The sequence below is a fragment of the Heterodontus francisci genome, chromosome 27 (assembly GCF_036365525.1).
Source record: "Heterodontus francisci isolate sHetFra1 chromosome 27, sHetFra1.hap1, whole genome shotgun sequence".
Lineage (NCBI taxonomy): Eukaryota > Metazoa > Chordata > Chondrichthyes > Heterodontiformes > Heterodontidae > Heterodontus > Heterodontus francisci.
The window spans coordinates 73125689-73151941 of NC_090397.1; the positions used below are offsets into that span (position 1 = coordinate 73125689).

The window sequence follows — 26253 nt, forward strand, 5'->3', positions numbered from 1 at the left end:
TATTTGAATTTTCAAAAAACATCTGATAAAAGTGCTATACGGGACTTATTGCACAAAATTAGTGTTCGTGGGATTGAGATATTTTAGCACGGGGTAACGATTGATTAATGGAGAGAAAACAGAGTAGGAGTAAACAGGACATGGTCAGGTTGTCCGGCTGTAGCTACAGGTTGGATATCCAAAATCCAGCTTTACGAAAATCGGAATTGTCTGAAAAACAGACCTTTTTGAAAATCGTCCATTTGATATCCAGTTAAATAAATTTCTGACTTATTGTCCAAATATAGGACAATTCAGCTCAGCGCTAGTTCTAGGTCGCTTGCTCCGAACGACCCCCGACCCTTACCTTATTCTGTTTTTCACCCATAATTGTTGTCAACCGTCGAGGACTATGAGTTTATCACCTGGATGCAAAGACCAGTTCTTAAATTAGTCAACCATGAAAACATTTTCCGACTGAATGTTGATAATGTGAACTTTCAAGGTGAACCTTACACCATGATGCATGAATGTGCTCATTTAAACTGAGTTACCATCAACGCTTTAGGAAGAAAGGAAATTGGAACTGAGGTGGACAAATATTAACTCAACAAGAGCTGAGTGCAATTTGATATTAATCTTATGGCAAATGTTGAAATTTACCCAAGAATAATTTTATTGTCCAAAATCTAGGAAAATCTTAAATTCATCACGGTCTCAGTCCTGAGGGTGCCTGATTTTGGATGTCCTCCCAGTAGTGGCGTACCACAAGGATCAGTGCTTGGTTCTCAGCTAGTTACAATCTATATCAATGACTTAGATGAGGGGACTGAGTATCCAGGTTTTATAATGATACAAAGTTAGGTGGGAGAATACGCTGTGAGGAGGATGTAAAGAGGCTGCAAAAGGATTTAGACAGGTTAAACAAGTGGGCAAGAAGATGGCAAATGGAATATAATGTAGAGAAATGTGAAATTATCCACATTAGTAGCAAGGATAGAAAAGCAGACTATTTTGTAAATGGTGAGAGACTGGGAAATGCTGATATTTAGACAGGCCTGGGTGTCCTTGTACACAAATGACAGAAAGTTAATATGCAGGTACAGCAAGAAATCAGGAAAACAAATGGTATGTTAGTCTTTATTGTCAAGAGATTGGAGTGTAAGAGTAAAGTAGATGCATTGGTGGTTATCTTTCAAAATTCGATCGATTCTGGAAGGGTTCCTGCACACTGGAAAGTAGCAAACTATTTAAGAAGGGAGGAAAAGAGAAAATGGAGAACAACAGATCTGTTAGTTTGACGTCAATAGTAGAAAAAATTTTACAATCTATTATAAAGGATGAGATAACTGGACATTTGGAAAATAAGGTTATGATTGGGTAGAGTCAACATGGATCTATGAAAGGAAATTCATGTTTGAGAAAACTGTTGGAGTTTTTGTGGATGTTACTTGTAGCATTTTTTATTTGTTCAGGGGATGTGGGCGTCATTGGCCAGGCCAGCATTTATTGCCCATCCCAAATTGCCTTTGAGAATGTGGTGGCGAGCTGCCTTCTTGAACCGCTGCAGTCCATGTGGGGTAGGTACACCCACAGTGCTGTTAGGAAGGGAATTCCAGGATTTTGACCCAGCAACAGTGAAGGAACGGCGATATAGTTCTAAGTCAGGATGGTGTGTGGCTTGAAGGGGAACTTGCAGGTGGTGGTGTTCCCATGCATTTGCTGCCCTTGTCCTTCTAGGTGGTAGGGATCGTGGGTTTGGAAGGTGCTGTTTAAGGAGCCTTGGTGAGTTGCTGCAGTGCATTTTGTAGATGGTACACACTGCTGCCACTGTACATCAGTGGTGGAGGGAGTGAATGTTGAAGGTGGTAAATGGGGTGCCAATTAAGTGGGCTGCTTTGTCCTGGATGGTGTGGAGCTTCTTGAGTGTTGTTGGAGCTGCACCCATCCAGGCAATTGGAGAGTATTTCATCACACTCCTGACTTGTACCTTGTAGATAGTGGACAAGCATTGGGGAGACAGGAGGTGAGTTATTTGCCACAGAATTCTGACCTGCTCTTCTAACCACAGCATTTATGTGGTTGGTCCAGTTCAGTTTCTGGTCAATGGTGACCCGCAGGACGTTGATCATAGAATCACAGAATCACATAGTGGGTGATTCAGTGATGGTAATGCCATTGAATGTCAAGGGGAGATGGTTAGATTCTCTCTTGTTGGAGATGGTCATTGCCTGACACTTGTGTGGTGTGAATGTTACTTGCCCTTATCAGCCCAAGCCTGGATGTTGTCCAGGTCTTGATGCATATGGACACAGGCTGCTTCAGTATCTGAGGAGTCACGAATGGTGCAAAACATTGTGTAGTCATCAGTGAACATCCCCACTTCTGACCTTATGATGGAGGGAAGGTCATTGATGAAGCAGCTGAAGATGGTTGGTCCTAGGACCCTAACCTGAGGAACTCCTGCAGTGATGTCCTGGGACTGAGATGATTGACTTCCAACAACCACAACCATCTTCCTTTGTGCTAGGTATGAAACCAACCAGTGGAGAGTTTTCCCCCTGACTTCCATTTACTTTAGTTTTGCTAGGGCTCCTTGATACCATACTCAGCCGAATGCTGCCTTGATGTCAAGCGCAGTCACTCTCACCTCACCTCTGGAGTTCAGCTCTTTTAGATTAGATTAGATTAGATTAGAGATACAGCACTGAAACAGGCCATTCGGCCCACCGAGTCTGTGCCGAACATCAACCACCCATTTATACTAACCCTACGCTAATCCCATATTCCTACCAAACATCCCCACCTGTCCCAATATTTCCCTACCACCTACCTACACTAGTGACAATTTTATAATGGCCAATTTACCTATCAACCTGCAAGTCTTTTGGCTTGTGGGAGGAAACCGGAGCACCCGGAGAAAACCCACGCAGACACAGGGAGAACTTGCAAACTCCACACAGGCAGTACCTGGAATCGAACCCGGGTCCCTGGAGCTGTGAGGCTGCGGTGCTAACCACTGCGCCACTGTTCATATTTGGAACAAGGCTGTAATGAGGTCAGGATCTGAGTGGATTGGTGGAACCCAAACTGAGCGTCACTGAGCAGGTTATTGCTGAGTAAGTTCCGCTTGATAGCACTGTCGATGACCCCTTCCGTCACTTTGCTGGTGATCGGGAGTAGACTGATAGGGCGGTAATTGGCCGGGTCAGATTTGTCCTGCTTTTTGTACCTGGTCAATTTTCCACATTGCTGGGTAGATGTCAGAATGCTGTCAGAGCCCATAGCCTTTGCAGTATCTAGTGCCTTCAGCCGTTTCTTGATATCATTTAGAGTGAATCAGATTGGCTGAAGACTGGCATCTGTGATGATGGGGACCTCAGGAGGAGGCCGAGATGGATCATCCACTTGCACATGTTGCTGAAGATAGATAAAAATGGTTCAGCTTTGTCTGGTAGATGGTTAGTTGAGGATGGGGATATTTGTGGAGCCTCCTCCTCCTGTCAGTTGTTTAATTGTCCACCACCATTTGCAGCTGGATGGGGCAGGACTGCAGAGCATAGATCTGATCCGTTAGTTGTGGATTGCTTAGCTCTGTCTATCGCATGCTGCTTCCACTGTTTGGCATGCAAGTAGTCCTGTGCTGTAGCTTTACCAGGTTGCCACCTCATTTTGAGGTATGCCTGGTGCTGCTCCTGGCATGCCCTCCTGCACTCTTCATTGAACCAGGGTTGGTCTCCTGGCTTGGTGGTAATGGTAGAGTGGGGGATATGCCTGGCCATGAGGTTACCGATTGTGCTTGAATACAATTCTGCTGCTGCTGATGGCCCACGGCGTCTCATAGATGCCCAGTTTTGAGTATCTAGATCGGTTCAAAATCCATCCGATTTAGCACAGTGGTAGTGCCACACAACATGATGGTAGGTGCCCTCAGTGTAAAGACCGGACTCTGTCTCCACGAAGACCATGTGATGGTCACTCCTACCAATACTGTCACGGACAGATGCAAGTGTGACAGGTAGATTGATGAGGATGAGATCAAGTCGGTTTTTCCCTCGTGTTGGCTCCCTCACCATCTGCCGCAGACCCAGTCTAGCAGCCATGTCCTTTAGAACTTGGCCAGCCCCGTCAGTAGTGGTGCTACTGAGCCACTCTTGGTGATGGACATTGAAGTCCCCCACCCAGTGTACATTTTGTGCCCTTTCTACCCTCAGTGCTTCTTCCCATTGGTGTTCAACATGGAGAAGCGCTGATTCATCAGCCGAGGGGGGGTAGGTAGTAATCAGCAGAAGGTTTCCTTCCCCATGTTTGACCCAACTCCATGAGACTTCATGGAGACAAGAGTCAATGTTGAGGACTCCCAACTATATACCACAGTGCCGCCATGAGGTAAGTAAACAAAATTAGAGCACACGGAATTGGGGGTAATATACTGCTATGGATTGAGAATTGGTTAACTGACAGAAAGTAGGAATAAATGAGTCATTCTCAGGATGGCAGGCTGTTACTAGTGGGGTACCGCAAGGATTAGTGCTTGGGCCACAGCTGTTCACAATCTATATAAATAATTTGGATGTGGAGACCAAATGTAATATTTCAAAATTTGCATATGATACAAAACTAGGTGGGAATGTAAGTTGTGAGGAGGATGCAAGGAGGCTTCAAGGGGATTTAAGAATATAAGAAATAGGAGCAGGAGTAGGCGATTCAGCCCCTCAAGCCTGCCCCGCCATTCAATAAGATCAAGGCTGATCTGTCCAGGCCTCAACTCCTCTTTCAGGCCTGCTCCACCTAACCCTTGATTCCCCGAGATTTCAAGTATTGGACAGGCTGAGTGAATGGGCAAGAACATGGCAGATGGAATGTAATGTGAATGAGTGTGAAGGACCCACTTTGGTAGAAAAAAAAAACAGAAAGACAAAGTATTTCTTAAATGGTGAGAGGTTGGGAAGTGTTGATGTCCAAAGGGACCTGGGTGTCTTTGTTCATGAGTCACTAAAAGCTAGTCTGCAGGTGCAGCAAGCAATTAGGAAGGCAAATGGTATAGAACATAGAACATAGAACATTACAGCGCAGTACAGGCCCTTCGGCCCTCGATGTTGCGCCGACCTGTGAAACCATCTGACCTAAACTATTCCATTTTCATCCATATGTCTATCCAATGACCACTTAAATGCCCTTAAAGGTGGCGAGTCTACTACTGTTGCAGGCAGGGCGTTCCACGCCCCTACTACTCTCTGAGTAAAGAAACTACCTCTGACATCTGTCCTATATCTATCACCCCTCAACTTAAAGCTATGTCCCCTCATGTTTGCCATCACCATCCGAGGAAAAAGACTTTCACTATCCACCCTATCTAACCCTCTGATTATCTTATATGTCTCTATAAAGTCACCTCTCCTCCTCCTTCTCTCTAACGAAAACAACCTCAAGTCCCTCAGCCTTTCCTCGTAAGACCTTCCCTCCATACCAGGCAACATCCTATGTTGGCATTCATTGCAAGGGGAGTTGAGTACAGGAGTAAAGATGTCTTGCTGCAATTGTACAGAGCCTTGGTGAGACCGCACCTGGAATATTGTGCACAGTTTTGGTCTCCTTATCTAAGAAACGATATACTTGCCATAGAGGGAGTGCAATGGAGTTTCACCAAACTAATCCCTGGGATGACAGGATTGTTTTATGAGGAGAGATTGCAGAAACTGGGCCTGAATTCTCTAGAGTTTCGAAGAATGAGAGGTGATCTCATTGAAAGTTACAAAATTGTTACAGGGCGTGACAGGGTAGATGTGGATAGGATGTTTCCTCTGGCTGGTGAGTCTAGAACCAGGGACAGTCTCAGAATAAGGGACAGGCCATTTAAGACTGAGGTGAGGAGGAATTTCTTCACTCAGAGGGTGGTGATTCTGTGGAATTCTCTACCCCAGAGGGCTGTGGAGGCTCAGTCATTGAGCATGTTCAAGATAGAAATCAATAGATTTTTGGATACTAATACATCAAGTGATATGGGGATAGTGGGGAAAAATGGCGTAGAGGTAGATGATCCGCCATGATCTGTTTAAATGGTGGAGCAGGCTCAACAGTCTGCATGGCCTACTCCTGTTCATATTTCCTATGATCCTAAAGAAGTCTCATTGCAATTATATTGGGCCTTGGTGAGACATATCACTTAATGTACTGTATACAGTTTTGGTCTCCTTATCTAAGGACGGATATACTTGCCTTCGAGGGAGTCCAATGAAGGTTCACCAGACTGAGTCCCAGGATAAGGGATTGTCCTATGAGCAGCAAGAGTAGACTGGGCTTGAGTTTTTAGAATTTTCTTCTTCAAAAGGCAGTGGAAGCAGAGGCTTTGAATATTTTTAAGGCTGAGGTAGGTAGATTCTTGATAAGCAAGGGGGTGAAAGGTTATCGGGGGTAGCAGGAATGTGGAGTTCAGGGGCTTGAGGGGCCGAGTGGCCTACTTCTGCTCCTAATTCATATGTTCGTATATTCCCTAGAGTCTAGAAGAATGAGACATGATCTCACTGAAACAAGCAAAATTCTTAAGGGGCTTGATGGAGTAGATGTTGGGAGGATGTTTCCCCTGGCTGGTGAGTCTAGAACAAGGGATCACAATCTCAGAACAAGGAGCCAGTTATCAGACCTGAGATGAGGAGAAATTTCTTCACTCAAAAGGTTGTGAACCTTTGGAATCCTCTAGCTGAGTTACAGATGCTCAGTCATTGAGCAGGTTCAAGACAGAGATCAGTAGATTTTCGGATATTAAATGCATCGAGATAAGGAGAGCGTATGGGAAGTTGAAGATCAGACATGATTTTATTGAATGACGGAACAGACTCGAGAGGCCGAATGGTCTACTTCTCCTCCTATTTCTTATGCTCTGTTATCAGGGACCAATGAAGCTTCATATATCCATTTTTGCTAATAATGTCCAAATAGATGTGTTTTATAAGGGGTCCAGCAAGACTCCCCCTTCATTGAAATGTGGTATTTTGATTTTGGGAAATTCTTTCACACAAACATGCCATGGCAGGTTGTTTAAGATCCTGAAATGGAACACCTTTTGCTTCTGGGAGGCAATTGAGCCCGACTGGCTCCAGTGTAAACTGAGAAAACTCTTCTCAGCTGTGGCAGGTGGATTTGAGAGATATGCAACCATAGGAAAGTAATCCACAGCTTTGTGGTTGCAAAGTGAGTAGTTGACTTCGAAAGCAGGCAACATTTCATTTAGGCAGTACAGACGTCTCATACTTCAAAGTGGAGTGCAAGCCTTAATCGTCAGTGCTTTAATAAATACCCGATGCCGAGGAATAAATGTGGCAATGTTTTTTGAGGCAGCAATTGAGTATTTTGCTCTGTGGTTTTAGGAATCAAGTTGCATTATAAAGAGATTTGTGGAAAAATGTTAGTATCGGCAGGCCTTATTTAAATAATTTTCAATAGTGCATATATGAAACATTCTACTCTCATTCCTCTCCCAATTTCAGGATTCCAAAGCTTTTTCATTTAATTTCTCATCACCAAAATGGTCTTCTCCACTTGGTTGCTGACTGTCAGCTCTTTGTAGCCATTCTTACTCCATCCTGAAAGACAGTGAAACACAATCAGTGATGCATGACCTTCACACCTATACCACACACAGTAAAGGTTACTGAACTACCTGTTTGCAAGAACTTGAATTCTTAACAAGTTCCACTGACAGTCCCACTGTCCTTGTTGACCCTGACTATGCCACCACTGCTACTCAACAGACTGCCAGAGTAGCTTAATAAATCCAGAAATTGTTCCGATTTAAAATAAGTCACTCAGCTTTCCATTTGCAATAGCTTTTATTCTTAACTGCTGTAGTAACAATTGTCATTTCACTACCTTTGTTCATTCACAGTGTGGTACTACTCCAACAGTGCACACTGATGGTTATTTAGTAACTCCCAAAACTGTGCACACGTATCAAAATATTCCTCTTGTCTTCATATCTTTGAGTAGAATGACATTATAGAGTAGATTCTACAAGTCTTCGCACAAAGCAAACTTCCTCACTCACATGATCGCACGTATGAAAATGATGGACTGTGAGCCTGCAATTTCTTGCGGAACACTGTTAGGTACCTGTGAGGACTTGGAAAATCTACCCTATAATTATCTATGTATGCTGAATTGAAGAGGGATAGCTCAAACTTGCATATTCAAAATAGTCAGCTATTCCTGTTAGATGTGATTCAGTAAATATTTTAGGTTTGGAGAGAGTATAATATTTTATGATGCAATTTATACCAGGTTAATAATAACACACTGTGTTCTTGAATAAAAGAGGACTGTTAAGACAATATAACACAATATTAAGTCATAGAGTCACAGTGTCATTATGGCACAGAAGGAGGCCATTTGGCCCATCGAGTCCATTCCGGCTTTCTGTAGAGCAGTCTAACCAATACCATTCCCTGCTTTATCCCCGTAGCCCTGTAGGTTTATTTCTCTCAAGTGCCCATCCAATTTCTTCTGAAATCATTCATCATCTCCGCTTCCACCACTCTTGGAGGAAGCGAGTTCCAGGTCATTAACACTCAATATGTAAAAGAAAAGGTTCTCCCTCACATGCCCCCACATCTCTTGCTCAAAATCTTCACTCTGTGTCTCCTAGTCCTTGTTCCATCAGCTAAGGGAACAGCTTTTCTTTGTCTACCTTATCTAAACCTGTCATAATCTTGTACACCTCTATCAAATCTCCCCTCAATCTCCTTCGCTCCAAGGAGAACAACGCCAGCTTCTCCAATCTAAGCTTGCGGTTAAAATCCCTCATTTTTGAAGTCTGTTGCTCATACACTGCTATGCTGAAGCAAGCTCTAATATTGTAGAATTTTTTAAATATTGTAAAATTCTTAATTCTGGGAGCTCAGGTTAACCCGAAACCACCTTCCCTGGAAAGATTCCCTCTCTGCTTGCTGGATTTGTTATATCTGAATTAGAATAGTTGGTTAATCTGAATCCAGTTTCTAATGTGTAAAAATAAATATTAATAAAAATTGTAAGGATGCAAGGATAGATGGCTTAAGGAATGGAAATTTTACTTTGATGCAGGAGAGCACTGTCCTGTGAGGGTGGATTTGAAGCACTTTGCTGAGACAGTGTAAAATGAACTTTGCTCTCTCTCTAAACTATGCTATGTTTGCCCCGTGAGAATTCAATCAGTGAGAAAAATAAAAAATAAAAAAGTTCCATTCCTCACTGACATCTCTTGATGAGCACACACTTCACACAAATGGCAGAAATGGGTCTTTGGTCTGAGTGCCAATCAGCCCACACATGCATCAGTAAATTCCAAACACAGCAGCAGGAAAAGGAGAAAACAACTTGTACTTAACTGTGTCTTAAAGGTACTTAGCTGATCCCAACTGGCCACCCATTGGCATAGATGACTTTACATTCCTGGCACACCAAGCAATTCAAAATAAACATCGAGGAATTGTCTCTATGGTCACATATTGAATTTATCTGTCAAACAGCTCTGTAATTTATATACAAGGGAAGTCACTGAATAGAAAAATATATATATATTTTTCATTCTATTTAAAATAAACTTGACAATTCTGAAGTTCTAGTACTTAGAATTCCAGTTTAAAGATTAAGATAACATCATAAATAGCACTGGGTTTTATCATACAAACATCTATTGCATTTATATCAAATTCCTTCGTCTGGTGTTTTAACAAAAGCTTTAATGTGCTTGTATGAGTCCAATGTTCTTGAATTTACTCCCCTTGAGTGCCAAGGGAGTAACTTGTTTCATTGAATTGTAATTTTATATATAGTAAATATTTAAAATGCTGCCACTCCAATAAGTTATTTGACCAAGTTAATATATTCAGTGCACTAAAGAAATGTCTGGAATTGTCAATTTTTTACACAATCAATATTATTTTGCTCCTCATTTTGCAAAACATCATGTTAAAATGATGGAAGTCGGTCATCAATTAAAAAGGCATGTTAATCTTTTCATGGCACGTTACATCTTTGAGTAAATTGTGAACTGTTGTGAAAAAGATGAAGCATATGATTTTAGTATTAAAAATGCAAACTTCATATTTGTGTTGCTGAATGAGGTAACTGCAAAAATAGTGCTTTAAAATCAAGTTCTGCAGCAATTAAAGTAATTTTAATAAGCACATCATAGTTTACAGATGCCACAATATGAAGTGTAATATGTTAATGATTTAAAAAGTGCAGTCAATTTGTTGTAAGGTTTATTCACTGCAGTTTTAACTTGCAGTATTTCAATTAGCATAAAAGTGCCTCGCTGTTCATTAGCCCTCTTTTATGTTAATTATTGTTTACAATTAGTAAGAACCAGAAAAAGAGAATGATCAAAACTCCATCTAAAGGAATGTTTGACACAATGATGGATCATTTCCTTATGCTAAGTATAAAGCCTTATAAAAGTAACAGAAACATATCCAAATCAGTCCTTCTCACGCACTTTCCATCTCCAGGCTCTCCTTGTTTGACTGAAAGAGCAAATTGCTGCAATATTTGAACACCACTATGGTCTCCATATTTGCCAATTTGGCACATGCTTAGTTGATGAGGGATGAATATGATCCAAATATGTTAAGTGTTTGTATAATTACAATATACAGTGTAAAAGTTACCATAGTGTATGTCTTCGTACATATTCCCCTTTACCTTCTCCTAACCCCCTTCCATCCAACACTCACCGAGCACCACCATTGAAGTAACTTATTTCCATTGATTTCTGATGTGTCCGGAGAAGCTAATCATGGTCAATAAGCTTTTAAGACCAGCATCTGACTCCAAGTCTCCTGTAAAGGAGCAAGAGCAAAATACTGCGGATGCTGGAAATCTGAAATAAAGGCAGAAAATGCTGGAAATACTCAGCAGGTCGAGCAGCATCTGAGGAGAGAGAAACAGAGTTAATGTTTCGGGTTTGCGACCATTAACATGAAACATGACCCATGAAACATTAACTGTTTTTCTGCCTTTATTTCTGCTGAAAAGGAATGGGTATTGTATTACCAAAGCTACCCAAACAGCAATTCAATGTCCCTTTTGACCTTGTCTTACTGTTGCTTTTGGGTTGCAGGTCTTCATAAATTGATTACAGTGCATGAATTTTCCAGTTTCTTTTTGATAGTTACCTGATTATCCTGAAAGTCAAACTGGATTTATAGGAACATCGGAATTACTAGATTCCTCTAGTTCACCTTCTACCATATGATACAATAATCATGATGTCGCAACTAATCATATTTTATTATTTTCATTAAGGTGACCAGTCACTGTATTTCACTAGCAGTTCAGTTTAGGTCTTGGACTGTTTTAAAAACCAACACGGATGACAGGGATGGCAAGCATGATACAGCATCACTGATTTTTCATTATCGTGTCCTGGGTGTACTCGGTTAAACAACTTGTTGCTTTTTGGATACACGCAAAATATTTCATTAATATCTTCTGAATCTCATCAAATGACCTCGTGTTCATCTAGAACTCTACAACTCAAATGTAATCCATATGTAATCCCACACTTCTATCCCAACCATCTGTTATTGGCTTCTCATCCTCCAGTTCATTAACTTTGAAATCCTTGTTTTCATTTTCAAATCTCTCCATGGTCTTGCTCTACCTTGCCTCTGTAATTTCCTTTGACCTTATGGATCAGCCTGCACCCTCTGCTTTACTGATCTGGTCCACCATGTATAGTCACAGTTGATGCCATGGTAATTAATCACTGTGCCCTTGCATTCTGTTTTGCCACTGATCTCACATTCAGATGTATCCTCAAAACCTATCTCTTAAACTTCAGTCACTCCTGTAACCGTTTTCCCACTTTCTGATAAATATCATTTGATCGTTTATAAAGCTCCTTGGAGTGTTTCTACATAATGTTAAATTTGATTGTAATTAATTTGTGGATAATTGTCATAAAAGCTAAATTGAAAACTGTCAACATTGTACCAAAAAAAAAATTGTACTTATTTCTTGGTTGACTTTTCAGATTGTGTGGCCGACAACAGACAACAGGAGAGATGAATGCAAATGGGCAGGAAAGGATCTTATGGTAAGAATGACATTATACTGACATTGTAGTTCAGCATCAGTGCATGAAAATTGTTGTGCCAGTGAAAGAGTGCGTGTGGACAGATTGCTCACTTTGATGTTGAAGTGAAGGAGGGGGTGTAACAAAAGAGGATGTTGCTACTTGGGGCCCTTGTGGGCTGAATTCTTCCAGCTGCGGCAAGCTTCAAAAACGGCGGGGTGCACTCACTAGGTGTGTGCCGCATAGCGCGGTGGCTCATTTACATGGAGGAAGTGGAATACTCATCCCCGATGATGTAGGGGGGGTGGGCGCTCCGTCCCCGGCAACGACGTCCAGTTCCACCGTGTAGGCACCAGTGCCATTTTTAAAGAGCTTCAGGCCCTTCTGCATCATTTTAATATTTAAAGTGAAATGGAAGAGAAAATTAAACATAAAAATTTATTCACAGTTTCAATCCTCTCTCCCACCCCCCCAATGACTAATCCCTTTATTAATTGCCCTCTCCCACCAAAATAATATTCTTCTGATCCCGAACTTTCCCAACTTTGACCCTCAACCCCTTCCCACCATTCCCTCAACCAAAAGCAAGAGTTTACCCGCTCCCCTCTCCCACTCTGAAAACTCCACTCCTCACCCCTCCCCATCAGTGTTCTACCTCAGATCTCCGAACGGAGATCCGAAGGCACGGGAGTTCCAGCAACCAGCCGGAATATCGGAGCAGGATGGCCGTCGCGACGAGATATGTATTTAATCATTTATTTAAATATTTAAATTAAGTTTCCATCACCGAGTGACGGGGGGGCCCGCCACGAGGCCTCGCTGCTGCCAGTAATATGGGGCGGGGCCTTCCTGGACCTTCAACGTTGGGAGTCTGTTAAAATTGAGCACACTGTACCTTTCTGAAAATGAGGGAGCACTTTGCTAATAGCAAGAGGAAAATAATGGTAAGTGTGTTTCTCACAGATGTACACATTCTTTGCGCAGGCATCACGCATTGGTGTAAGTCTAAGTTGTCAAGTTACACCCTCTGTAAGACCCCAATTAAAGTCCTTTTGCATTGTTGAAAGGGTAGACAGCACCCTTTTCTTGCAGGTATAGGTAACAGACATTAAACAGCTAACAGCTTCTTAATATTAATATTAATTACCTGGTAATGAAGGCCTCACATGGTTGTAATGTGGTCTCATTTTCCCATGAATCAGGCAAGTGACCAGCTTCCAGTAGCTATCAGACAGGTCTGTAATGTTTATAAAGAATCTGCTTACAATTTGCTTCACAAAGCACATGGAGGAAATCTTCCCCAGAAAGACTGCACTGCTGGCTGACCAGCTTGTTCCTCTCTCCCAACACGATAAATGTATTTTGAAATGAGGCATAACTTACCTCCTGTCCCAATTGTTACAACTTGCAGCATTGACACTGGTGATGGTTTTAAATTTCAACTTGCAAGATAAGACCCATCTAAAGAAGTTTGGATGTCATTGTAAAAATAAAACAAGGTTCTGCTTGTAAGTAAATTATTGCAATTTCACAGAATCACAGAATTGTTAAAGCGCAGGAGGCTATTTGGCCCATCGTGTCCGCACTGGCTCTCTAAAAGTGCAATTCCCTCAGTTCCATTCCCCTGCCTTCTCCCCATAATCCTGCACATTCTTCCTTTTCATATAACTGTCTAATTCCCTTTTGAATGCTTCAATTGAACCTGGCTCCACCACGTTCTCAGTCAGTGCATTCCAGATCTTAACCACTCGCTGCGTGAAAAAGTTCTTCCTCATGCCATTTTTGCTTCTCTTACCAAATTCTTTAAATCTGTGCCCTCTTGTTCTCAATTCTTTCATAAGTGGGAACAGTTTCTCTCTATCTACTCTGTCCAGACCCCTCATGATTTTGAATACCTCTATCAAATCATCTCTCAGCCTCTTCAAGGAAAATAGTCCTAACTTCTCCAATCTATCTTCATAACTGAAATTCCTCATCCCTGGAACCATTCTCGCGAATCTCTTCTGTACTCTCTCCAATGACCTCATGTCTTTCCTCAAGTGCGGTGCCCAGAACTGGACGCAATACTCCAGCTGAGGCCAAGCTAGTGTCTTATACAAGTTCAACATATTTTCCTTGCTCTTGTACTCTATGCCCCTATTAATAAAGCCCAGGATACTGTATGCTTTATTAACTGCTCTCTCAACCTGTCCTGCCACCTTCAATGACTTATGCACATATACAACTAGGTCCCTCCCATCCTGCACCCGCTTTGGAATTGTACTCTTTATTCTATATTGTCTCTCCATGTTCTTCCTACCAAAATGAATCACTTCGCATTTCTCTGCATTGAACTTCATCTGCCACCTGTCTGCCCATTCCACCTACTTGTCTATGTCCTTTTGAAGTGCTGCACTATCCTCCTCACAGTTCACAATGCTTCCAAGTTTCGTATCATCTGCAAACTTTAAAATTCTACACTGTACACCAAGGTCTAGATCATTAATATATATTAGGAAAAGCAACGGTCCCAACACTGATCCTTGGAGAAAGCCACTACAAACCTCCCTCCAGCCCAAAAAACATCCATTAACCACTACTCTCTGTTTCCTGTCACTAAGCCAATTTCGTATCCATGTTGCTACTGTCCCTTTTATTCCATGAGCTACAAGTTTGCTCACAAGTCTGTTGTGCGGCACTGTATCAAATACATTTTGAAAGTCCATGTACACCACATCAACAGCATTTCCTTCATCAACCCTCTCTGTTACCTCCTCAAAAATCTCAAGCAAGTTTGTTAAACATGATTTTCCTTCAGGAAATCCATGCTGGCTTTCCTTAATTAACTTGCCTTTGTCCATATGACTATTGATTTTGTCCCGAATTATTTTTTCTAGAATTTTTCCCAGCACCGAAGTTAAACTGACTAGCCTTAGTTGCTGGGCTTATCTTTGCACCATTTTTTGAACAAGGATGTAACGTTTGCAAATCTCCAGTCCTCTGGCACCACTCCTGAGTCCAAGGAATACTGAAAAATTATGGCCAGTGCCTCTGCGATTTCCACCCTCACTTCCCTCAGTATCCTTGGATGCATCTCATCCAGCCCTGGTGCTTTATTCACGTTAAGTGCAGGTAGCCTATCTGATGCTTCCTCTTTATGTATTTTAAACCCCTCTAGTGTCTGACTTACCCACTCTTTCAACATTGCCTGAGTTACATCTTCTTCCTTGATAAAGACAGATGCAAAGTAATCATTTAATAACTCAGCTATGCCCTCTGCCTCCATGCATAAATCCACTTTCTGGTCTCTAATCGGCCCCACTCATCCTTTTACCACCCTTTTACTATTTACATACCGATAGAAAACTTTGGGATTTCCTTTAATGCTAGCTGCCAGTCTCTTCTCATGCTATTTCTTTGCTTCCCTTATTTGCTTTTTTCATTTCCCCTCTGGACCTTCCATATTCAGCCTGGTTCTCAATAGTATTTTCTACCTGACATCTGACATAAGCACACTTTTTCTTCTTTATCTTAATCTCTACCTCCTTTGTCATCCAGGGAGCTCTGGATTTGTTTGCTCTACTTTTACCCTTCGAGGGAACATACCTTGACTGTGCCTGAACTTTCTCTTCTTTGAAGGTAGCCCATTGTTCATTTACTAGTTTTCCTGCCAGCTTTCCTGCCACATCTGATATGTGGGAGTCTTTCAAAAGTCAATTGATTAGAATCCAGGACTGGCATCTTCCTGTGAGGAAGAAGGATAAGTTTGGCAAGTTTCAAGAACCTTAGCTGAAGTGGTATATTGTGAGCCTAGTCAAAAAGAAAAAGGAAGCATTCATAAGGGCTGGAAGGCTGGGAACAGATGAAGCCCTTGAGGAATATAAAGAAAGTAGGAAGAAACTTAAGCAAGGAGTCAGGAGGGCTAAAAGGGGTCATGAAAAGTCATTGGCAAACAGGATTAAGGAAAATCCCAAGGATTTTTATACGTATATAAAGAGCAAGAGGGTAACTAGGGAAAGGGTTGGCCCACCCAAGGACAGAGGAGGGAATCTATGTGTGGAGCCAGAGGAAATGGGCGAGGTACTAAATGAATACTTTGCATCAGTATTCAACCAAAGAGAAGGACTTGGTGGATGATGAGTCTCGGGAAGGGAGTGTAGATAGTCTCGCTCATGTCGTTATCAAAAAGGAGGAGGTGTTGGGCATCTTGCAAAGCATTAAGTCCCCAGAGCCTGATGGGATCTACCCCAGAATCCTGAGGGAGGCAAGGGAAGAAATTGCTGGGGCCTTGACAGAAATCTTTGTATCCTCATTGGCTACAGGTGAGGTCCCAGAGGACTGGAGAATAGCCAATGTTGTTCCTTTGTTTAAGAAGGGTAGCAAGGATAATCCAGGAAGTTATAGGCCGGTGAGCCTTACGTCAGTGGTAGGGAAATTATTTGAGAGGATTCTTCGGGACAGGATTTACTCCCATTTGGAAACAAACGAACGTACTAGCAAGAGGCAGAATGGTTTTGTGAAGGGGAGGTGGTGTCTCACTAACTTGATTGAGCTTTTTGAGGAAGTGACGAAGATGATTGATGAAGGAAGGGCAGTGGATGTTATCTATATGGACTTCAGTAAAGCCTTTGACAAGGTCCCTCATGGCAGACTGGTACAAAAGGTGAAGTCAGAGGTGAGCTGGCAAGATGGATACAGAACTGGCTTGGTCATAGAAGACAGAGGGTAGCAGTGGAAGGATGCTTTTCTGAATGGAGGGCTGTGACTAGTGGTGTTCCGCAGGGATCAGTGTTGTTTGTCGTATATATAAATGATTTGGAGGAAAATGTAGCTGCTCTGATTAGTAAGTTTGCGGACAACACAAAGGTTGGGGGAGTTGCGGATAGTGATGAGGATTGTCAAAGGATACAGCAGGATATAGATCGGTTGGAGACTTGGGCGGAGAAATGGCAGATGGAGTTTAATCCGGACAAATGTGAGGTAATGCATTTTGGAAGGTCTCATGCAGGTGGGAAGTATACAGTAAATGGCAGAACCCTTAGGAGTATTGACAGGCAGAGAGATCTGGGCATACAGGTCCACAGGTCACTGAAAGTGGCAACACAGGTGGATAAGGTAGTCAAGAAGGCATACGGCATGCTTGCCTTCATCGGTCGGGGCATCGAGTATAAAAATTGGCAAGTTATGCTGCAGCTGTACGGAACTTTAGTTAGGCCACACTTAGAAGATTGCATGCAATTCTGGTCGCCACACGACCAGAAGGACGTGGAGGCTTTGGAGAGGGTACAGAAGAGGTTTACCAGGATGTTGCCTGGTCTGGAGGGCATTAGCTATGAGGAGAGGTTGGATAAACTCGGATTGTTTTCACTGGAATGACGGAGGTGGAGGGGCGACATGATAGAGGTTTACAAAGTTATGAGCGGCATGGACAGAGTGGATAGTCAGAAGCTTTTTCCCAGGGTGGAAGAGTCTGTTACTGGGGGACATAGGTTTAAGGTGCAAGGGGCAAAGTTTAGAGGGGATGTGCGAGGCAAGTTCTTTACACAGAGGGTGGTGAGTGCCTGGAACTTGCTGCCGGGGGAGGTGGTGGAAGCAGGTACGATAGCGACGTTTAAGAGGCATCTTGACAAATACATGAATAGGATGGGAATAGAGGGATACGGTCCCCGGAAGTGCAGAAGGTTTTAGTTTGGGCAGGCATCAAGATCGGCGCAGGCTTGGAGGGCCGAATGGCTTGTTTCTGTGCTGTACTGTTCTTTGTTCTTTTGACTCCAATTTATTCATCCCAGCTCCATTCTTACCCCAATGAAGTTGGTCTTCCCCTCGTTAATTATTCTTACCCTGGATTGCTCTATTATATCTTATAATACTTTATTACAACATCTTTTAATTAACTGTGTTATGACCTTCATTACAAGTAAACACTTCATACTTCAGCTAAAGTGCCCAAGTATGCACGGAAAATTTTTACTAGAAAGATTAATTCTCATTTGTGTAAAATCAAGCATTGATTGCCTGGAGACATGTATTCTAAAATGTTTGTTGAAGCTTAATAAATTAAAATATGTTCGTAAATAGGTTTAAACTTGAAAAACAAATTATCCATTAACTATTTTATAAATCAGTTTCTGAGAACTGTATGTTTAGGGAGATTCATGTTGAGGACAGGACATTGGGCTGTAGCTGCAGAGCCTAGGGGTGAACTCCTTGAGGGTGAACAGAAGCCTCAGCTGTTACTGAAACACCCCTACCTTCACTAAGCAAAGATTACCAGATCTTTCCTGGATAAGTGGAGGATGCTGTGTGATGTATGGAGTCTTTTGCAAAGAGGAAAAGTGGCTGATCTGGTCCCATCTCTCAGAGGAACACCTGTCAGCTGATCGTATTGATGACAGCAGTGGAAGAGACAACATCTCAGATGATTCTGTCCTTCTGACTGCACAAGGAAGACACAAGCAGACAGGTCTCTCAGTCAGCATGTGTGTATCACATCCTATAACCCTTGAGTCTTGGTCACATTTACCACATATCATAGCTGAATGCCTCACAGTATGACTTTGTGCACGCCATGAGTCATAGAAACAACCACTGCCAACTGGAGTTGCACTTATTTTTATGCCTGAAGGAGCAGTTTGAACTATTTGGACTTGGACATCTTTGAGAATTTGATACAGAAAATCAGAGAAGTTGGCATTGATATACACATTAATAAGAGATAACAACAGGAATTGAAACCAGGAAAACAACAATAAAATCAGGTATGTGATTCACTGCAGATGTGGGAATCAGGCAGAAAGTACAGCTAGCTAAAACTGGGAAAATTTGATGAGAATGAGCATTTTATAATCAATGTTGTATCAAGTTGGATATCAATCTATTTTGATCAGTGTACTAGAGTAAACCTTTCAGTGCAGATCTCAGTTCATTGTCTCGTGCCTATTTTAGCTGCAGGAGTGATCATTTTCTCTTGCACCGTGGACAGCGGGCGGTGATTAATTTGCAGTCACTATTTTGTGTGGTCTGTAAAACATGCTGCCCCTGTAGTTATAATGGATCAGTAGGTCTGTTTATTTATTCATCGAGTCTGCCAGCAGCTTTATTAGCATTAGCTCCAGGATGAGCCACCTACAAAGGAATTTTCCACTCACTTTCAGCGCCTTTGATATTGCACTGAAAATCAAAATCATTGACATTTGGAAAAACATATCTTTTTTGAAAATTCCACTGTTTATTTTGTTCCAACAATCCATTAATGTTGACTGACTGAATCACATTTTGATAACTATCTCAAATGTGGGACTGTGGATGTACTTGAATGATGTTGGAAAGCAATTTAGCTACATCTGACTTGTATAGATAAAGTAATGGTGAGAGCCCAACAGGACAAAATATTACTGCACTAAGAACAGAAAGTAGTCTGATGGGATACAAAAAGCTTGAATAGCTTAATATTTTGTCAGAACTGATGACTTAACTCAGACTGATTTTATGCAGAGCTGATGAAGAATCTCCATCCCGAAACATTAACTGTCTTACTCCCTTTCAAATGTTGATTGAGCAGCTGTGCATTTCCAGCATTCTCTGTTTCATTACATTTTTCCAGCATTCTCATTTATTTTCTGTTAATCTTAAATGCTGCATGTGTGTGCAACCCAAAACCACAGAGAAAAAAATAATTTGATGCCCCTAATCAATATAATTCTTCCAGACATTTTGCTGTCTGATTTTGATTTTGAAATATTATTCGTTGACCAAGAATTGATCTAAACCCGAATTCAGAAGTGAAATCCAGTATATCATCTGATCTCTCCAATTTATTGATCTTTGTCGATAGTTGATTCTTCTTACATGTAACTCTGGCTATTTATAATTGTGTTCTCTTGGACAAAAATTGTATTTGAGGTCCAAGAAGTCAAATCCTTAAAATATACAGAGAAAAAGATTCAATATTTGAAACATTAAAGTTTTTCTATATTTAAGAATATAAAAATATGATTGTAGCAACATATGTGTGATGGACTCAGTCATCCTGATCCTGAGAATCTTTACCTCATGTATTATTTTATGAAAAAAATTATAACCTGCCAGCATTTGAAGTTGTATTCTGAAAGTCATTCCTGAGGGAGAAAATGTAGTCTCCAAAGTTGACATCAAACTCCAGGGGTTTGGGAGGAACAAGTCTGTCTTTTGTTTATACCTGTGTCTGTAAACAGTCCTTAATCAGATTGTAATTATTTGACCAATGTGGCGGACATAGATTCTACCCAAACTTACAGTTCCTCTGTTGCCATTATGCCTGACTTCCGTTTGAAGAAGGAGTGGGTGTTTTATACTCATTCATTTGCTCATTCAGCCATAAGAAATCATGACAGTATTTCTTCTCTTTGGAAAGTACATGTATGAACTTTTCTGTCATTCAGAGTTTCGCCAGCAAGTTTTAATAGCCTAGGGCAATGGTACTACTTCTGCCTGCTTGCCTTCATTCCGATGTCAGGTTGACGATGTATCTGGGAGAGAGAATTATCTGGGATCTCTTGGAAGTTCCACCTGATGCACCTTTTTCACAGCTAGCAGAACCTACACTTGCAGGCAGCAGGTACATGTGCAATTGTGCTTCTCATATGGACCCCACAGTGATAGATTTAAATGACAGTTGAGCTTATAGGAATCAATTTCCATTAAAATTGTCGGCCTACCATTGAGAGAGATGCATAGAGGAATTGACTGTGATTTAACTCTCCAGCCTGACCAATCTCAGCCTGACTAATGGAATAATTCTGAAATTATTGCAGCTGCAAATGCTTTGCACACCTGTGATGCGACAAATGATGTAGGCTCATGTTCCTAATATGGTAAAAACCCCATCTAAGGGGATTTGGAAGGGATGAATGGGGACAAAGTAATGGGCACAACTGTGCTGGTGGAATTTTTGTCCCATAGACATTCAAAACCTAATCAATAAAATATTAACTTGCAATAAGATACTTTTATATCTCCATTTTACTAAAGTTTCAGGAACAGAAGAGCAAACAAAGTTACTTACAAATTAAACTCGAACTGAATCATAGAATCATAGAAATTTACAGCACAGTAGGAGGCCATTCGGTCCATCGTGTCCATGACGGACAGCAAGGAACCATCCAACCTAATTCCACTTTTCAGCTCTTGATCTGCAGCCTTGTAGGTTACAACACTTCAAGTGCACATTCTAGTACCTTTTAAATGTTATGAGGGTTTCTGCCTCTACCACCCTTTCAGGCAGTAAGTTCCAGATCCCCATCACCCTCTGGGTGAAAAAATCTCCCCTCGAATCCCCTATAAACCTTCTACCTCTTACCCTCAGTCTATGCCCCATGGTTGCAGACCCCTCAACCAAGGGGAATAGGACCTTTCTATGCACTCTATCTAGACCCCTCATAATTTTATACACTTCAATTAAATCTCCCCTCAACCTCCTCTGTTCCAAAGAAAACAACCCCAGCCTATCCAATCCTTCCTCATAACTAAAACTCTTTAATCCAAGCAACATCCTTGTAAACCTCCTCGGCACCGTCTCCAATGCTATCACATCTCTCCTATAGTGCGTTGACCAGAACTGTACATAATACTCCAGCTGTGGCCTAACCAGTGTTTTATACAGTTCCAGCATAACCTCCCTGCTCTTATATTCTATGCCTCGGCTAATAAAGGCAAGTATCCCAGAAGCCTTCTCGACTACCTTATCTACCTGTCCAGCTACCTTCAGGATCTATGGACATATGCTCCAAGGTCCCTCTGTTCCTCTACACTTCTCAGTATCCTACCATTTATTGTGTATTCCCTTGCCTTGTTAGCCTTCCCCAAATGCATTACCTCACACTTCTCTGGATTGAATTCCATTTTGCCACTCTTCCACCCACCTGACTAATCCATTGAGAGCTTCCTGCAGTCTACAGCTTTCTTCTTTATTAACAACTAGGTGGCCAGTTTTTGTAATGTCTGCAAACATCTTAATCATACCCCCTACATTCTAGACCAGATCATTTATATAAACCACAAAAAGCAAGGGACCCAGTACTGAGCCCTGCAGCACCCCAATGGAAGCAGCCCTCCAGTCACAAAAACACCCACTGACCCTAACCCTTTGCTTCCTGCCTCTGAGCCAATTTTGGCTCCAACTTGCCACTTTGCCTTGGATCCTATGGGCTTTAACTTTCGTGACCAGTCAGCCATGTGGGACCTTATCAAAAGCCTTTCTAAAATCCATATAGACTACATCAAATGGACTACATTGACCCTGCTTGTTACCGCCTCAAAAAATTCAATCACGTTAATCAGAGACGACCTTTCCTTAACCAATCCATGCTAGCTGTCTTTGGTTAATTATTGACTTTCTAAAAGAAGATTTATCTTCTCAGAATTTGTTCCAATAATTTTCCTACCACTGAGGTTAGGCTGGCTGGCCTGTAATTACTCAGTCTATCCCTTTTTCTCTTTTTAAACAATTGGAAAAGTTTGATCTGAACCTCCGCTGTTTCTTCTCTTGCTTCCCTTAACACCCTAGGATTCATTTTGTTCTGGCCTGGGGATTTATCCACTTTCAAAGATGTTAAACCCATTAATACTTCCTCTCTCACTATGTTAATTTCTTCTAATATTTCACTTACCTCTTCCCTGATTGCAACATCGCTCTCTTTTGTGAAACCAGACACAAAGTATTCATGATGAACCATAGCAACATTCTCCACCTGCACACACAGGTTACCCTTATGGTCCCTAATAGGCTCTACTATTTCGACAGTAATCCTCGTGTTCTTTATGTATTTATAAAAAATCTTTGGGTTTCCTTGATTTTACTCGCCAATATATTTTCACGCCCTCTCTTTGCTTTCCTAAATTCCTTTTTAATTTCACCCCGATACTCCTCTAGGTTTTCTGCAGTACTGAGCCCTCGGTATCTGTCATGAGTCCTTTTTTTTATCCTCTCCTTTAAGATCATTGCCATCCAGGCGGCTCTGGGTTTGATAGTCCCATCCTCTTTCTTTCAGGGAACAAACTTGCTCTGAACCTCACTATTTCTTCCTTGAATGCCTCCTACTCATCTTCGAGTAGCTGTTTCCAGTCCACTTTAACTAAATCACATTACAGCTCAGTAAAATTAGCTTTTCCCCAATTGAGAACTTTTATTCCTTGTTTATCTTTATCCATACCTACCCTAAATCTAGAAACATAGAAAATAGGAGCAGGAGTAGGCCATTCGGCCCTTCGAGCCTGCTCCACCATTCATTATGATCATGGCTGATCATCCAACTCAGTAGCCTGTTCCGGCTTTTGCCCGATATCCTTTGATCCCTTTAGCCCCAAGAGCTATATCTAACTCCTTCTTGAAAACATACAATGTTTTGATCTCAACTACTTTCTGCAGTAGTGAATTCCACAGGCTCACCACTCTCTGGGTGAAGAAATTTCTCCTCATCTCAGTCCTGAAAGGTTTACCCCGTATCCTTAGACTATGACCCCTGGGTCTGGACTCCCCCACCATCGGGAACATCCTTCCTTCATTTACCCTGTCAAGTCCTGTTAGAATTTTATAGCTTTCTATGAGATCCCCCCGCACTCTTCTGAACTCCAGCGAATATAATCCTAACCGAATCAATCTCTCCTCATACGTCAGTCCTGCCATCCCAGGAATCAGTCTGATAAACCTTCGTTGCACTCCCTCTATAGCAAGAACATCCTTCCTCAGATAAGGAGACCAAAACTGCACACAATATTCCAGGGGGTGTGGCCTCACTAAGGCCCTATATAATTGCAGCAAGACATCCCTGCTTCTGTACTCGACTCCTCTCGCTATGAAGGCCAACACACCATTTGCCTTTTTTACCGCCTGTTGCATCTGCATGCTTACCTTCAGTGACTGGTGTACGAGAACACCCAGGTCCCGCTGCATATTCCCCTCTCTCAGTTTATAGCCATTCAGATAATAATCTGCCTTCCTGTTTTTGCTACCAAAGTGGATAACCTCACATTTATCCACATTATACTGCATTTGCCCACTCACTCAGCCTGTCCATATCACCCTGAAGCCTCTCTGCATCCTCCTTACAACTCACCCTCCCACCCAATTTTATTTATTTATTTAGAGATACAGCACTGAAACAGGCCCTTCGGCCCACCAAGTCTGTGCCGACCATTAACCACCCATTTATACTAATCCTACACTAATCCCACATTCCTACCACATCCCCACCTGTTCCTATATTCCCCTACCACCTACCTAAACTAGGGGCAATTTATAATGGCCAATTTACCTATCAACCTGCAAGTCTTTGGTGGTAGGAGGAAACCGGAGCACCCGGCGAAAACCCACGCAGACACAGGGAGAACTTACAAACTCCACACAGGTAGTACCCAGAATTGAACCTGGGCCGCTGGAGCTGTGAGGCTGCAGTGCTAACCACTGTGCCACTGTGCCACCCAATTTGCAAATTTGGAGATATTACATTTAGCTCCCTCATCTAAATCATTAATGTATATTGTGAATAGCTGAGGTCCTAGCACCGATCCCTGCGGTACCCCACTAGTCACTGCCTGCCATTCGGAAAAAGGCCCATTTATCCCTACTCTTTGTTTTCTGTCTGCCAACCAATTTTCTATCCATTGCAATACACTACCCCCAAGCCCATACACTTTAATTTTACACGCCAATCTCTTATGTGGGACTTTGTCAAAAGCCTTCTGAAAGTCCAAATAAACCACATCCACTGGCTCCCCCTCATCAACTCTACTAGTTACACCCTCGAAGAATTCTAGCAGATTTGTCAAGCATGATTTCCCTTTCATAAATCCATGCTGACTCTGACTATTCTACCACTGTTCTCCAAGTGCTCTGCTATAAAATCTTTGATAATGGACTCTAGAATTTTCCCTACTACTGACATCAGGCTGATTGGTCTATAATCTAATGATCTAACTGAACTATAATCACTTCCACCAAAGTGCTCCCCAACTGATACCCCTTTTCCCACATAGGCAACGTGGGTTGGTTCCATTACTGCCCACATAGCTTCCATTGTACAATTGACCATTGTGTTAAATTCACATTTTACCTCTTCAGTTATATATATTGGGTGTGGACATGCCACGGCAGAGGCTCCTACACTACATCTATCTAAGATAGTACTTATCATTTCCCCCTCTATCTCTACAGCATACGGCAGTATATCATGGTATTTTATGTAGTAATCTCCCCTAAAAACCCGAATATTTTCTCCTTTAAATAACATCTTTCTAGGTGTTGATTCTGGTACAACTGGACCACACCTATCAATAGTCTATTATTGACAAGTCCTGCTGCAATGGCTTACAGTTCTCTTCTGGCTTGTGTGCATATGCCACGGTTAAATTTAGAAATGTGATGCAGCTCCATTGACAGAAAAATGACATACCTTGTGGAAAGGTTGCATTCGAAGACGATGACCCGCCTGTTGTCCTGTTGGGAGGGACAAAAATCAATCCTCCCACGCTACCGCAGAGACATGTTGTCTGTCGTACACTGAGCTCCAGGGTATTCAAGTTCCTCTTGCATCCTGCTGTTGAGCTGTTGTGATATAATCCGGTCGTCACTTGGCAGTTTGAACCTTCACTGATTCCCAGTCCCAGGAGCATCAGTCTTGTGAATAGCATTCTGTAAGATATAATGGGCCTTTCCAGTCGTCATTGGTCAGCCGTGATTAATTCTGCAAGACAAAATTAGTCAGTTATATGTTTCAATTGTATCCACTGTTTCCAGTGTCCCTTCCCTCTAATGTCCACACAGACACAGGTATCGCTGGTCATTATTACCTCGTAGAGCCATATCCATTTAGACGCAAACCCTGACTTTAGATTAGTTAAATGGTATTTTTTTTTTAGATTAGAGATACGGCACTGAAACAGGCCCTTCGGCCCACCGAGTCTGTGCCGAACATCAACCACCCATTTATACTAATCCTACACTAATCCCATATTCCTACCAAACATCCCCACCTGTCCCTATATTTCCCTACCACCTACCTATACTAGTGAAAATTTATAATGGCCAATTTACCTATCAACCTGCAAGTCTTTTTTGGCTTGTGGGAGGAAACCGGAGCACCCGGAGGAAACCCACGCAGACACAGGGAGAACTTGCAAACTCCACACAGGCAGTACCCGGAATCACCCCGGGTCCCTGGAGCTGTGAGGCTGCGGTGCTAACCACTGCGCCACTGTGCCGCCCC

General features: G+C 42.1%; 1 protein-coding gene across 4 annotated transcripts in view; it reads left to right on the plus strand.

Annotated features, from left to right (window-relative positions):
* Positions 1-26253, plus strand: part of sema3ab (sema domain, immunoglobulin domain (Ig), short basic domain, secreted, (semaphorin) 3Ab) — a 500953-nt gene that overhangs the window by 299954 nt on the left and 174746 nt on the right. For all 4 annotated transcript variants that reach the window (XM_068059617.1, XM_068059616.1, XM_068059615.1 and 1 more), the window contains one exon: positions 11993-12055. In XM_068059617.1, coding sequence (XP_067915718.1) covers positions 11993-12055 — 63 coding nt within the window. The remainder of the gene's footprint in view (positions 1-11992; positions 12056-26253) is intronic.